The 15,681-nt window shown below is 37.1% G+C and overlaps 2 protein-coding genes across 5 annotated transcripts; both read left to right on the plus strand.

Moving 5' to 3' along the window:
* The first annotated feature begins 5,688 nt into the window (after positions 1-5,688).
* On the plus strand, positions 5,689-7,659 carry LOC127838975 (uncharacterized). Of its 2 annotated transcripts, none has more exons than XM_052367111.1 (3): positions 5,689-5,845; positions 6,615-7,196; positions 7,520-7,659. In XM_052367111.1, the coding sequence occupies exons 1-3, from the start codon at positions 5,738-5,740 to the stop codon at positions 7,640-7,642; spliced, it is 813 nt and encodes a 270-aa protein (XP_052223071.1). In that variant the 5' UTR covers positions 5,689-5,737; the 3' UTR covers positions 7,643-7,659. The 2 variants fall into 2 exon arrangements, with proteins under 2 accessions (XP_052223071.1, XP_052223072.1); XM_052367112.1 differs by having other exon boundaries at positions 5,703-5,845; positions 6,627-7,196.
* Positions 7,660-11,875: 4,216 nt separating this feature from the next.
* LOC127838977 (uncharacterized) lies at positions 11,876-13,824 on the plus strand. Of its 3 annotated transcripts, none has more exons than XM_052367118.1 (3): positions 11,876-12,018; positions 12,792-13,361; positions 13,685-13,824. In XM_052367118.1, the coding sequence occupies exons 1-3, from the start codon at positions 11,905-11,907 to the stop codon at positions 13,805-13,807; spliced, it is 807 nt and encodes a 268-aa protein (XP_052223078.1). In that variant the 5' UTR covers positions 11,876-11,904; the 3' UTR covers positions 13,808-13,824. The 3 variants fall into 3 exon arrangements, with proteins under 3 accessions (XP_052223078.1, XP_052223077.1, XP_052223079.1); XM_052367117.1 differs by having other exon boundaries at positions 11,876-12,012; positions 12,780-13,361; XM_052367119.1 differs by having other exon boundaries at positions 11,876-12,012.
* The last annotated feature ends 1,857 nt before the right edge of the window (positions 13,825-15,681 follow it).

The raw sequence follows: 15,681 nt of genomic DNA on the forward strand, positions 1-15,681 counted from the left end.
TAAGAGGTAAACAACGGGGTGGCATTAGGGCCTATCATTGTTTTACATAGCGAGAATACGGTGCGAAATAGCGAAACAACGATGCGAGATCACGATATTAATATAGATTTGACTGGAACCAGCATATTTGGATCCAATCCCTACCTTCATAACCAACCATGTGATGATAGCCTAGCCACGTTGTACAATTTTTACCGTTGTTACTTTTACTCTTTTTTATTAAGGTTTTTTATTTTTTATTATGACCTTAACGTATAAACTATTTTCAAAATATAATAGAAAATCATACTACTTTTCATCATATAATACTTAAACAAAAAAAATCCTACCAAATCTGGTGGGATTTTCTTGTGATGGCAGAGATTGTTAGTTATAGAAAGGACAGACAACTCTGCGTGGCGATTGAGAGAGAGCATGGGTCGCGAACGCGAGATCGCGATAGTAATATCGCAATCTCGTCTTCCGGTTGCATAAGTGCAGAGATGCTATATTATGACTGTACGGAACTTTACAATTATATATGGATTTACGACGCACTTAATACGTAAACTAAATTATTGAATAAGTATTATGGATAAATTATAAATACCACAATCCCTATGTGGGAATATTTGAGTAAGATGCTAACATAAATATATTTTTTAAACTGAATATTGCACGTAAGGTCCGCGATGTCCGATTTTGAAATACCCGTAGAACCAATATGATTATTTGCTTTGTTAATAAAAGAAAAGAAATAGACTATACGCTATTTAATATGCGTAGCACGTCTTTTCTATGCTAACGAACATTTATCTTTAAAATCTTGAAACATTTGACCGATGTATTCGCGGTATATAACGATTTCATAAAACGGACGCCCGTACACGCGCTAGTGAGTCACACGAATACAAAAAATTCCTCATGCCACTTTTGTTTTAAGGTTGGTCGGCGTGACGGTATTTTTCAATAAATGAATAAATGAATGACAGAGGGTCTGCATGAATGAGCAAATGAATGACCGTTTTGATTACTACGACCACGTAAATAACGTTTAATGCTCCCCCGACTGACTTTGTGCCGTCTCAAGGACAGGCAGGTCTGGCAATCGTGATACATCGACTATCTCCGGAATCCTCCGTAAGATTAAGCAATATATCGTCTGCTGATCCAGAGTGGCAGGTCTGGATCCATCCGTCTGAACATATGCAACCGATATGCGAGATTACAAAGTAAATATCATGACCTCGCGTTCTCGATCTTTTGCTCAGTAAATCATATTAAAAACTGGCAGTCGAATCATAAACATTTTTCAAGCATTAAGCTTCAATTTTATAACCAAAAACGACTAGAATAGTTTGGGCATGAGATAGAAATTCCCATTAGTAATATAGCTCCATTAGTATGTTAACTTTGTTAAGTAAAAATGGAAACAGACAGTTTGGATAGGTTGTTGTTTGTGCAATAATTAACGGGCGCCAGACAACTCGCCCCAGTAAAACTCGCCCCTAAAAAACAATAAACTCGCCCCAAATCTACTGGACAACTCGCCCCAATGTATTTTTATATATTTTATCGTTGCACTATTAAAATTGTTTTCCCTTCATATTATCAAATACAAGTATGTTGAAAACTATTTTTTGAAGTCAGTTTCACTGTAGATGTTCACCTTGTCTTACGCCAATTTCTGATATGAATGGTTCTGATATGTTGCCATTAAGTGAGCTACTGGATTTGATGTTGCTATGATAGACAATTGCTTCAGCCGACAATGGAGTCGCGTTCTGAGAAAACTGGGCATAATGCATGTGCGTAAAGTGTCGTCCCAGATTAGCCTTTGCAGTCCGCACAGGCTAATCAGGGACGATACTTTCCGCTCCTATGACATTTTTCGTCTAAATGAAGCAAAAATCCAATTTAGGCGGAAAGTGTCGTCCCTTGATTAGCCTGTGCGGACTGCTCAGGCTAATCTGGGACGACACTTTACGCACATGCATAATGCCCAGTTTTTTTTCAGAACGCGACTCAATTAATGAAGTCATTTTTTTTGCAATCTAACAATAAGTTCCGATTAGTTATGAAATAAACAATATGTTAGTAATAAATAATTTTCAGAAATACTACCATGACGGCCATGATAATATGTTTGATATTGTATACGAACTGATAATCTTAAGACTTTGGGTAGAGTACGAGAGTGAAGAATTATCTGTAAATGAACTGCCGGGGAAGTGCAGTGGAATTTACGAACCAAATGCAGCGTGAGTTGTCAGTATTTGAATGTGGGAAAATTGATATATTGCATGAAGTGTTAGAAATCATGGCTTGTAATTGTTTCTAATTATTAGAATAAAATTAATAAATAGAATGAATACAATATTTGTTCTGTTCTGTTAGAAATGTTTGAAATGATTGATAATGTTTAACGTTGTCTTTGGAATGCTTGCCCTTTATTACCTTTTGTGTTTAAAATCGAATTACGTGTTAGAAACCATTGCTCAGTGTGTCTGTTTTTCTTTATAATTGTTTTAAATGTTTGAAATGATTGAAACTATTTAGCATCGATTTTCGAATGCCTGCTATTATAGCATTTACGTTTGTAATGCTGTATCATAATACATGTATGAAATGATTGTTGGTATTTAGCATCGTCTTTCCAATGTTTGCTCATTATAACATTGAACTTTGTATAATGCTATATCATTATAAATGTTTAAAATGATTGAGAACATTTAGCCTTGTTGTTGTTGTTGTTGTGATTCTAGGTTCCCCCGATGACTTTGCGAAGTACCAGAAACGATAAGTCGAAGTAAAAACGAATGAAATTACTTTAAAAGATATTTACGGTTTTGATATTTTTTTATATATATGAAGGAGGGTACGTCACTTATGATGTCATGGCCTTAAAGCATAACGGACGGTCTCCTGCAAGCATGTAGCATCTTTTGTAAAGGTAGTTTGGACAGGAATTCCCTGGATAGCAAATCGATCCTACAAGTAGTATCGCTGGGACGATCCCCTGGAAGCATTTATTTGGGCGTGTACAGTACAGGAGTATGTCTGATAATAATTCAGGGCCTTCAATTCTATTGTCTATGCAATGAAGATTGTGTTTGAAATCATTAAAATGATTTTCCTATATAGCATTAAAACTATTCTCTTCATAAATGTTTTTATTTATTTCCTTTAAAATGCAATCATTGATGCTTTATATTTTATTGATACAAAGTTTGTATCTTTTGTATTTCTCCTGTATTATTCGTTTTGTTGTACTAGTAATACATATTTAAACATATTTACATGACCATTTATATGTAAGACATATATAAATGTCCATATATACAACATTTGAAATACATACTCCAATATTCACACATTGAGCAATCCTTAAAAGCAAAGGCAAAGGAACAAACATTAGTATTTTGCGATAACTTGAATACTATCCGCGTTTGGCGAAAAAAGGGCTTTATTGATTTTAGTGTCGTTTAAGTAATTTATCTTATTTTCAAATTCAAGTTTAAGCGAATGTATCGCCCTAGATTAACCTGTTTGGACTAAATGCACATGTTTTAAGCCTCGTTTCCGCAAAACGGGGCTCATTAGATATACCATAGTTTATGTGTGTACAAGCGCATACGTGTAAATATCGCTTGGTACCGATCAATGAAATCGATACGTTATGCATCACACACGTCTTATTATTAAAACTAGTCGTACATACACAAGTGAGTGAATAGCATTTCGTAAACATCGGTACAGCCCTATGAGTACTGCGACAAACATTATGTTCAGAAAAATCACAGGCTACAAACATGATAATGTTGGTACAAAATGCGTCAATTGAACAACATTACATCCAAAAACGGAAGCACATTTGGGTTCCCGCACACACAATCCAAACAAATATGCAATTTTAAAGATCCGCCCTTACTTGGATGTCATTAGATAGAAGTTCTGAATGACCGAAACGGACTCGTTATATTGTTGCAATTAACGCACGCGCGTCTACTCAGACGCACATTTCTTGACCACATGACCTCGGTTGCAGTGATTTGGAAAGTCGAAAAACAGGAAAACCAAGACACTCGGAAGTAGACTGTCCGTCGTGAGCCGAGTCCAAGATGAGACCATTCACGTGATATGATAGAGGAAGTCTAGTTTGTTGTCTGTAGTTCTCCTGAGCGTTTTAAGCGGCGCTCTGGAAAAAGGGGCTTAATTAATTGGCGTCAAGTGATGTTCCAGATAAGCCTGTGCGGTCCACACAGGCTAATCAGAGACGACACTTTCCGCCTAAACTGGATTTTCGCTAAGAAGATACTACGTTGAAACGAAAAGTTCCATACAGGCGAAAAATATCGTCCCTGATTAGCCTGCTCGGGCTGCACAGGCTAATCTGAAAACTCTTTGCGCACATGCATTCAGACCCATTTTCCAACAGCGCTGCTCCAGTGCGCCATATGCATTAAACCACGTTTTCCAACAGTACCGCTAAAATTTGTCACGTGCATGAAGCCCCGCTTTCCCACAGCGCTGCTCCAGTGCGTTATATGCATTAAACCCCGTTTTCCCACAGTGCCGCTAAAATTTGTCACGTGCATGAAGTCCCGTTTTTCCCAAGCCAGATTCATTTGAAAGGTTCTATATCTTACAATCTGCCTCATGGCCTTTTCCAGAACGCTAATCAGTGCGACAGAATTCCGTTTGAAAGCATATATCGCCTACTACCAGGCTCCAGAATTATAATAATTCTTACATTCACCTTAGGCTAATTGAAGCAGACAAATCAGAGATTCAAACTGTTCCGTGCATTAAACTCCGTTTTCTCAGAGCGCAACTCATATTAAACATCAAAAGACAAATACTAATGTTCGCTTAAAATCCATTTGTGCAATAAAAAATATATGTAATGTACGAACCAAGAAAGAACTTGACAAAAGGCAAAATTGACTGTTTTTGCAACTTATTTCCGGCCGTTTTCTGGTAGAATGTAACCTTTTTCAGTGCACTGTTTTACTATAGTCTCTAAGTTTATCATATTTCAGGGCTTTAGTAGTAAACACCAATTCGCGCCCTACCACTATCTCCAAAAGATAAAACCAGAACAATAGTTTAAAGTGTAAAACATGTCTTCGAGTCAACTATGATATTTTTTTTAGAGAGTGACCCTCTCTGTGGGTCTGTCCCTACATGAAACGATTATTTAGTATATCGTAACCTTAAGCACATACCACTTTTTTTGAACGGCACAATTGTACAAAGGAATAACCAATCATATGATTGAATACACGCGCACGTTATCCGGATATTTACAACTTTGGAAAAACTCGTCTAATGTGTGCGTACAAACAACGCTTACGTAATTTATCCTCAAATGATATTTGTATTTGAATAAGAAAGATTGATAACCATAGTAAAGTTGAACTACAAACGTTTTAAGATGAAAACATAATTGAGATGGAATTCTCTTGAAACAAAAGCTCGATTTACTCGAAGGCCTGTTTTCAGTAATAGATCTTCTTTTTTTGCTCGACCTGCTTGGCTTCATTTAATAAAACAAATGGTCTTGTAAATAGCGCAAACTGGACCATCGGTAAAATTTTAAAAAATGTTGACAGAGCAAAAAAATGTAATGACTATCAAATGCGTGATTTCAACGTCAAATTATTACAACATAATGACGTCATAATATTTTGGCGTAATGACGTAATGACGCCCGCGCTGATGACTCCGTTGTCATAACGTTTCAACATATAGCAAGATGGAAGGCATTTACGCGCTCGAAAATAGATTTAGTAATTACATGTTCTTTATACAAAGAATCGGCTGGAATCATGACGGAGAAGTGGACATCACGCCAGCCTACCAGGTAAAGGTCGTATTTGACTGTAACACCACGTCGTAAATACAATTCGTACGCAAAACATTTGGTTCAGCGTAAATAATAAATAATTGATAATCGGGACAAAGCAATAGCACTGCTGTGCACAAAGTAATTAAATGATGATAATTTTATTGCCATTACTTATGCGTCACAATGACATTTTGTATGTTAGCTAAATGATTTTAGCAGTGGCTTTTTGTTATACAGGTAAGAACTTCAATATAAACATTCAATATTTTAAAGTATTCATTGCAAATGTTTTGCTTGTTATTCTTTCAAATAGTGATTTTTCTATAATGTTTCCTACTTTTTTTAAACAATTCTTACTTTGATTGCACATTTCTTCTGCTTCTTTTCTTCTTCTTCTTTTTTCTTCTTTTTCTTTTTCTTGTTTTTCTTCTTCTTTCTTCTTCTTCTTACTATTATCCTTCTTTGTTTTTGTATCATTCTTCTTTCTTCTTCGTCTTCTTATCATTATTATCCTATTCTTTCTTCTTCTTCTTTCTAACCTTCTTTCTTTTGCTTCGTTTTTTTCTTTTTCTTCTTCTTTAGATTAATCCCCCTTTCATTCGTTATGCCCTGTCGTTTCTCTGTTGTCTTAATCGCCGTTCTATTTTTCTTCCCATCTGAATTCTTCTTTTACTCCGTGTTATTCTTATGCATCCATCATACTTCTACTACGATGCTAAATAGTTCGTTTTATTCAATGTTTACAAGGTTTACCACAATCGCCTCCATTCATATCTTCTTTCAGATGCTGGAGCAGGATACAGCTGGAGCATTCCAGAATATTCCTGTGCCTGGTAATATCATGGAGTTCCACGATTTTTTAATGAATAATAACAACAACAACCTGCAACACTACATTCACATATACCACAACGCTCACCAACAACTTCTCGAGGAATTCAAAAACGTACGATACAATATGGCAGAGATGCAGCAAGAAATTGATTCCATTAAAGATACCATTACCGACCAGCACCAACTTTACCAACAATTAGAACACCAACAACAAACACTAAACGCAGAAATAACAGCACTTCAGGACAGCATATGCAAACAAAACACAGCAGTTTACAACTTACAACATTCACTCAGCAGCCCAAACTTCGCACCACATGAGATCTCCCGCCATCAAAACAGCCAGAAACCCGCATCTAACCAACACAACCAACACGACAACCATTGCAACCATCCCGATGCTTACAACATGATCAACGAGGACAACAATCACAACTACCAACTGTTCAATCTACAATCTTATCTCACTCCATCACTTAGTACATACTCCATGAACCAGGCACAGGAAGAACCAAACGTCAAAGAATGTTACGTAAGTATATTCTAACATATGTGTTAACATATTCTCAAACACACGTACTTCTTTTCATATTTTTGTAAACGCTGTTTTATGTATTTTTACACGCACTCTTTTCTTAGCGTGCTTATTACTGCTATCAACGAATAATATTCATTGTAATCAGTACACTCAATTAAGTGTTAAGCAATGACAACAAACGTGTTTAAGCGTTGTCTGTTCGCCAAAATAGGCATCTATGCCCATTAGTCTTATATCCATAAAGTAACAACGTCAATAACTCAAACTTAAAGTAATTTGCATGATATAAATTAAGTTATACAATATTCCCATTGAAGGTCGAAGAGCATCACTGTGAACACGTTTATGACGAATCTGCAGACTTCCCATCTCCAGCCACCGACGCAGACGGAAGTTGTGACTTTTCATTTTATGTTGATTGTTTTTTTGGATTTCATTAAAAGAAAAACACATCACGTGCAAGACTTGTTGTAGATATAGTTCACAATAGAATACGTAGATTTATTTAAAATCATGTAATACTATTAACGAATACAACTAAACTATGCCTATACCGGTAAACGCTTCTCTGGAAACTGTTTATACTCAATGAAGACGGTATTTTTATATGAATAAAGTCTATATTTTTCATAGAACTTACTCAACGTAATTTAAATTGTGTAGATGGTGTTAACGCGATGATGCAACATATCGGTGTGATAAATCTAAGCTATTTACACAAGTCTAGATGAGACAGTATGTCCTGTGTCAAACACATGACACAATGGGTCCCGTGCCCAGCACATGACAAATATTGTGCCGGAAATATTTGTGCCCTTAACGGTTGCTCAAAAGGAATATTACAAAATGCAAGTTCTAATCAATGATACAGCAAACGTGTTATTTGTAGCTTCTCCCTCACTTCAGTCAAGGTTACACTTACTAAATATTTCAGGTGTGTGCAATTGTATACGCTCTATAAAATCAACATGATTTATTTGAAGACTCAATCCTCTTAAGGGACACTTACCGTGACTTTATGTTTGAATATTTCTTTGTGCATGTGGTAGGAAATAAATTGGTGTGTACTTACGGATATTTGGATAATAAACTATCGTTTATCGCTTCGTGTGTAGCGCAAAATATCGTGTGTCGCTTCGTGTTTCGTCTTTTGAACGCGAGACACGATATTTTGCGCGATACTCAAAGCGACGCACGATATTTTGCGTGACACACGAAGCGACGCACGATATTTTGCGCGATACACAAGCGACGCGCGACAATTTACCACAAAATATCGCCCTTTTGTAGGTAGCCCAAACGGCGATATATCGTGGTAAATATCGCATGTCGCTTCGCGTATCGCGCAAAATATCGCGTGTCGCTTCGTTTATCGCGCAGAATATCGTGTGTTGCTTTGAGTATCGCGCAAAATATCGTGTCAAAATGGGGCTCATTAGATATACCATTGTTTATCTGTGTACAAGCGCATACGTGTAAATATCGGCTGGTACCGATCAATGAAATCGATACGTTATGCATCACACACGTCTTATTATTAATACTAGTCGTACATACACAAGTGAGTGAATAGCAATTCGTAAACATCGATACAGCCCTATGAGTACTGCGACAAACATTACGTTCAATAAAAAATCACAGGCTAAAAACATGATAATGTTGGTACGAAATACGTCAATTGAACAACATTATATCCAAAAACGGAAGGACATTTGGGTTCCCGCACACACAATCCAAACACATATGCAATTGTAAAGGTCCGCCCTGACCTCGACGTCATTAGATAAGAAGTTCTGAACTAGAGCTTTGTCACAGACGTGACGTATACCCCCACATGCCGCATTGACACATACTGTTTTGCATGCTGTCTTCACAAAACAAGAGAATCTAATTTATGGCAATTTTTAAGAATTATTACGCCATTATCATTTATTGCCATTTTTGACCTTTGAACTCAAAGTGTGACCTTGACCTTGGAGATATAGACGTAATTCTTTCGTGCGTAACACCGTCCAATGATGGTGAACATATGTGCCAAATGATTTTCAAATCTCACAATGAAAAAAATAGGTATGGCCCGGACAAGTTCATTTATGGCCATTTTTGACATTTGAACTAAAAGTGTGATCTTGACCATGGAGATATCGACGCAATTCTTTCGCGCGACACACTGTCCAATGATGGTGAACAAATGTGCCAAATGATTTTTAATTCTCACAATGAACAGCATAGTTATGGCCCGGACAAGCTCATTTATGGCCATTTTTTACCTTTGAACTTTAAGTGTTACCTTGACCTTGAAGATATCGACGTAATTCTTTCGCACAACACACCGTCTAATGATGGTGAACAAATGTGCCAAATGATTTTAAAATCAATGAATGATATAGTTATGGCCCGGACAAGCTCATTTATGATATTTGAACTAAAAGTGTGTCATTGACCTTGGAGATATTGACGTAATTCTTTCGCGGGACACACCGTCCAATGATGGTGAACAAATTTAACAAATGATTTTAAAATCTCACCATAAATTACAAAGTTATGGCCCGAACAAGCATTTGACCTTTTAACTCCAAGTGTGACCGTGACATTGGAGATATCAACGTACTTTTTTCACACGACACACCGTCCCATGATGGTGAACAAATGTACCAAGTCATTTTAAAATCTAACGAGAAATGACATAGTTATGGTCCGGACAAACTTTTTGTTTAAAACACACTAAGTGACCCCGTGACCTACATTTTGACCTGGCATGACCCATATTCAAACTTGACCAAGACATCATCTAGATACAACTTGTGACCAAGTTTGGTGAAGATCGGATGAAATTTCGGGACAGACCGACAGACCGACCGACAGACCGACAAAGTGACTCATATATAGCCCCCATTACCAGTAATGGGGGTATAATGAACCAACCAGATTCGTAATATTGTCACAAGTAACGCACGCGCGTCTACTAAAACGCATATTTCTTGACCACATGACCTCGGTTGCAGTGATTTGGAAAGTCGAAAAACAGGAAAACCAAGACACTCGGAAGTAGACTGTCCGTCGTGAGCCGAGTCCAAGATGAGACCATTCACGTGATATGATAGAGGAAATCTAGTTTGTTGTCCGTAGTTCTCCTGAGCGTTTTAAGCGGCGCTCTTGGAAAAAGGGGCTTAATGAATTGGCGTCAAGTGATGTTCCAGATAAGCCTGTGCAGTCCACACAGGCTATTCAGAGACGACACTTTCCGCCTAAACTGGATTTTCGGTAAGATGATACTACGTTGAAACGAAAAGTTCCATACAAGCGAAAAGTGTCGTTCCTGATTAGCCTGCTCGGGCTGCACAGGCTAATCTGTGAAAACTCTTTGCGCACATGCATTCAGACCCATTTTCCAACAGCGCTGCTCCAGTGCGCCATATGCATTAAACCACGTTTTCCAACAGTACCGCTAAAATGTGTCACGTGCATGAAGCCCCGCTTTCCCACAGCGCTGCTCCAGTGCGTTATATGCATTAAACCCCGTTTTCCCACAGTGCCGCTAAAATTTGTCACGTGCATGAAGTCCCGTTTTTCCCAAGCCAGATTCATTTGAAAGGTTCTATATCTTACAATCTGCCTCATGGCCTTTTCCAGAACGCTAATCAGTGCGACAGAATTCCGTTTGAAAGCATATATCGCCTACTACCAGGCTCCAGAATTATAATAATTCTTACATTCACCTTAAGCTAATTGAAGCAGACAAATCAGAGATTCAAACTGTTCCGTGCATTAAACTCCGTTTTCTCAGAGCGCAACTCATATTAAACATCAAAAGACAAATACTAATGTTCGCTTAAAATCCATTTGTGCAATAAAAAATATATGTAATGTACGAACCAAGAAAGAACTTGACAAAAGGCAAAATTGACTGTTTTTGCAACTTATTTCCGGCCGTTTTCTGGTAGAATGTAACCTTTTTCAGTGCACTGTTTTACTATAGTCTCTAAGTTTATCATATTTCAGGGCTTTAGTAGTAAACACCAATTCGTGCCCTACCACTATCTCCAAAAGATAAAACCAGAACAATAGTTTAAAGTGTAAAACATGTCTTCGAGTCAACTATGATATTTTTTTTAGAGAGTACAGCCCTACATGAAACGATTATTTAGTATATCGTAACCTTAAGCACATACCACTTTTTTTGAACGGCACAATTGTACAAAGGAATAACCAATCATATGATTGAATACACGCGCACGTTATCCGGATATTTACAACTTTGGAAAAACTCGTCTAATGTGTGCGTACAAACAACGCTAACGTAATTTATCCTCAAATGATATTTGTATTTAAATAAGAAAGATTGATAACCATAGTAAAGTTGAACTACAAACGTTTTAAGATGAAAACATAATTGAGATGGAATTCTCTTGAAACAAAAGCTCGATTTACTCGAAGGCCTGTTTTCAGTAATAGATCTTCTTTTTTTGCTCGACCTGCTTGGCTTCATTTAATAAAACAAATGGTCTTGTAAATAGCGCAAACTGGACCATCGGTAAAATTTTAAAAAATGTTGACAGAGCAAAAAAATGTAATGACTATCAAATGCGTGATTTCAACGTCAAATTATTACAACATAATGACGTCATAATATTTTGGCGTAATGACGTAATGACGCCCGCGCTGATGACTCCGTTGTCATAACGTTTCAACAAATAGCAAGATGGAAGGCATTTACGTGCTCGAAAATAGATTTAGTAATTACATGTTCTTTATACAAAGAATCGGCTGGAATCATGACGGAGAAGTGGACATCACGCCAGCCTACCAGGTAAAGGTCGTATTTGACTGTAACACCACGTCGTAAATACAATTTGTACGCAAAACATTTGGTTCAGCGTAAATAATAAATAATTGATAATCGGGACAAAGCAATAGCACTGCTGTGCACAAAGTAATTAAATGATGATAATTTTATTGCCATTACTTATGCGTCACAATGACATTTTGTATGTTAGCTAAATGATTTTAGCAGTGGCTTTTTGTTGTACAGGTAAGAACTTCAATATAAACATTCAATATTTTAAAGTATTCATTGCAAATGTTTTGCTTGTTATTCTTTCAAATAGTGATTTTTCTAATGTTTCCTACTTTTTTTAAACAATTCTTACTTTGATTGCACATTTCTTCTGCTTCTTTTCTTCTTCTTCTTTTTTCTTCTTTTTCTTTTTCTTGTTTTTCTTCTTCTTTCTTCTTCTTCTTACTATTATCCTTCTTTGTTTTTGTATCATTCTTCTTTCTTCTTCGTCTTCTTATCATTATTATCCTATTCTTTCTTCTTCTTCTTTCTAACCTTCTTTCTTTTGCTTCGTCTTTTTCTTTTTCTTCTTCTTTAAATTAATCCCCCTTTCATTCGTTATGCCCTGTCGTTTCTCTGTTGTCTTAATCGTCGTTCTATTTTTCTTCCCATCTGAATTCTTCTTTTACTCCGTGTTATTCTTATGCACCCATCATACTTCTACTACGATGCTAAATAGTTCGTTTTATTCAATGTTTACAAGGTTTACCACAATCGCCTCCATTCATATCTTCTTTCAGATGCTGGAGCAGGATACAGCTGGAGCATTCCAGAATATTCCTGTGCCTGGTAATATCATGGAGTTCCACGATTTTTTAATGAATAATAACAACAACAACCTGCAACACTACATTCACATATACCACAACGCTCACCAACAACTTCTCGAGGAATTCAAAAACGTACGATACAATATGGCAGAGATGCAGCAAGAAATTGATTCCATTAAAGATACCATTACCGACCAGCACCAACTTTACCAACAATTAGAACACCAACAACAAACACTAAACGCAGAAATAACAGCACTTCAGGACAGCATATGCAAACAAAACACAGCAGTTTACAACTTACAACATTCACTCAGCAGCCCAAACTTCGCACCACATGAGATCTCCCGCCATCAAAACAGCCAGAAACCCGCATCTAACCAACACAACCAACACGACAACCATTGCAACCATCCCGATGCTTACAACATGATCAACGAGGACAACAATCACAACTACCAACTGTTCAATCTACAATCTTATCTCACTCCATCACTTAGTACATACTCCATGAACCAGGCACAGGAAGAACCAAACGTCAAAGAATGTTACGTAAGTATATTCTAACATATGTGTTAACATATTCTCAAACACACGTACTTCTTTTCATATTTTTGTAAACGCTGTTTTATGTATTTTTACACGCACTCTTTTCTTAGCGTGCTTATTACTGCTATCAACGAATAATATTCATTGTAATCAGTACACTCAATTAAGTGTTAAGCAATGACAACAAACGTGTTTAAGCGTTGTCTGTTCGCCAAAATAGGCATCTATGCCCATTAGTCTTATATCCATAAAGTAACAACGTCAATAACTCAAACTTAAAGCAATTTGCATGATATAAATTAAGTTATACAATATTCCCATTGAAGGTCGAAGAGCATCACTGTGAACACGTTTATGACGAATCTGCAGACTTCCCATCTCCAGCCACCGACGCAGACGGAAGTTGTGACTTTTCATTTTATGTTGATTGTTTTTTTGGATTTCATTAAAAGAAAAACACATCACGTGCAAGACTTGTTGTAGATATAGTTCACAATAGAATACGTAGATTTATTTAAAATCATGTAATACTATTAACGAATACAACTAAACTATGCCTATACCGGTAAACGCTTCTCTGGAAACTGTTTATACTCAATGAAGACGGTATTTTTATATGAATAAAGTCTATATTTTTCATAGAACTTACTCAACGTAATTTAAATTGTGTAGATGGTGTTAACGCGATGATGCAACATATCGGTGTGATAAATCTAAGCTATTTACACAAGTCTAGATGAGACAGTATGTCCTGTGTCAAACACATGACACAATGGGTCCCGTGCCCAGCACATGACAAATACTGTGCCGGAAATATTTGTGCCCTTAACGGTTGCTCAAAAGGAATATTACAAAATGCAAGTTCTAATCAATGATACAGCAAACGTGTTATTTGTAGCTTCTCCCTCACTTCAGTCAAGGTTACACTTACTAAATATTTCAGGTGTGTGCAATTGTATACGCTCTATAAAATCAACATGATTTATTTGAAGACTCAATCCTCTTAAGGGACACTTACCGTGACTTTATGTTTGAATATTTCTTTGTGCATGTGGTAGGAAATAAATTGGTGTGTACTTACGGATATTTGGATAATAAACTATCGTTTATCGCTTCGTGTGTAGCGCAAAATATCGTGTGCCGCTTCGTGTTTCGTCTTTTGAACGCGAGACACGATATTTTGCGCGATACTCAAAGCGACGCACGATATTTTGCGTGACACACGAAGCGACGCACGATATTTTGCGCGATACACAAGCGACGCGCGACAATTTACCACAAAATATCGCCCTTTTGTAGGTAGCCCAAACGGCGATATATCGTGGTAAATATCGCATGTCGCTTCGCGTATCGCGCAAAATATCGCGTGTCGCTTCGTTTATCGCGCAGAATATCGTGTGTTGCTTTGAGTATCGCGCAAAATATCGTGTCAAAATGGGGCTCATTAGATATACCATTGTTTATCTGTGTACAAGCGCATACGTGTAAATATCGGCTGGTACCGATCAATGAAATCGATACGTTATGCATCACACACGTCTTATTATTAATACTAGTCGTACATACACAAGTGAGTGAATAGCAATTCGTAAACATCGATACAGCCCTATGAGTACTGCGACAAACATTACGTTCAATAAAAAATCACAGGCTACAAACATGATAATGTTGGTACGAAATACGTCAATTGAACAACATTATATCCAAAAACGGAAGGACATTTGGGTTCCCGCACACACAATCCAAACACATATGCAATTGTAAAGGTCCGCCCTGACCTCGACGTCATTAGATAAGAAGTTCTGAACTAGAGCTTTGTCACAGACGTGACGTATACCCCCACATGCCGCATTGACACATACTGTTTTGCATGCTGTCTTCACAAAACAAGAGAATCTAATTTATGGCAATTTTTAAGAATTATTACGCCATTATCATTTATTGCCATTTTTGACCTTTGAACTCAAAGTGTGACCTTGACCTTGGAGATATAGACGTAATTCTTTCGTGCGTAAACACCGTCCAATGATGGTGAACATATGTGCCAAATGATTTTCAAATCTCACAATGAAAAAAATAGGTATGGCCCGGACAAGTTCATTTATGGCCATTTTTGACATTTGAACTAAAAGTGTGATCTTGACCATGGAGATATCGACGCAATTCTTTCGCGCGACACACTGTCCAATGATGGTGAACAAATGTGCCAAATGATTTTTAATTCTCACAATGAACAGCATAGTTATGGCCCGGACAAGCTCATTTATGGCCATTTTTTACCTTTGAACTTTAAGTGTTACCTTGACCTTGAAGATATCGACGT

The sequence above is a fragment of the Dreissena polymorpha genome, chromosome 7 (assembly GCF_020536995.1).
Source record: "Dreissena polymorpha isolate Duluth1 chromosome 7, UMN_Dpol_1.0, whole genome shotgun sequence".
Lineage (NCBI taxonomy): Eukaryota > Metazoa > Mollusca > Bivalvia > Myida > Dreissenidae > Dreissena > Dreissena polymorpha.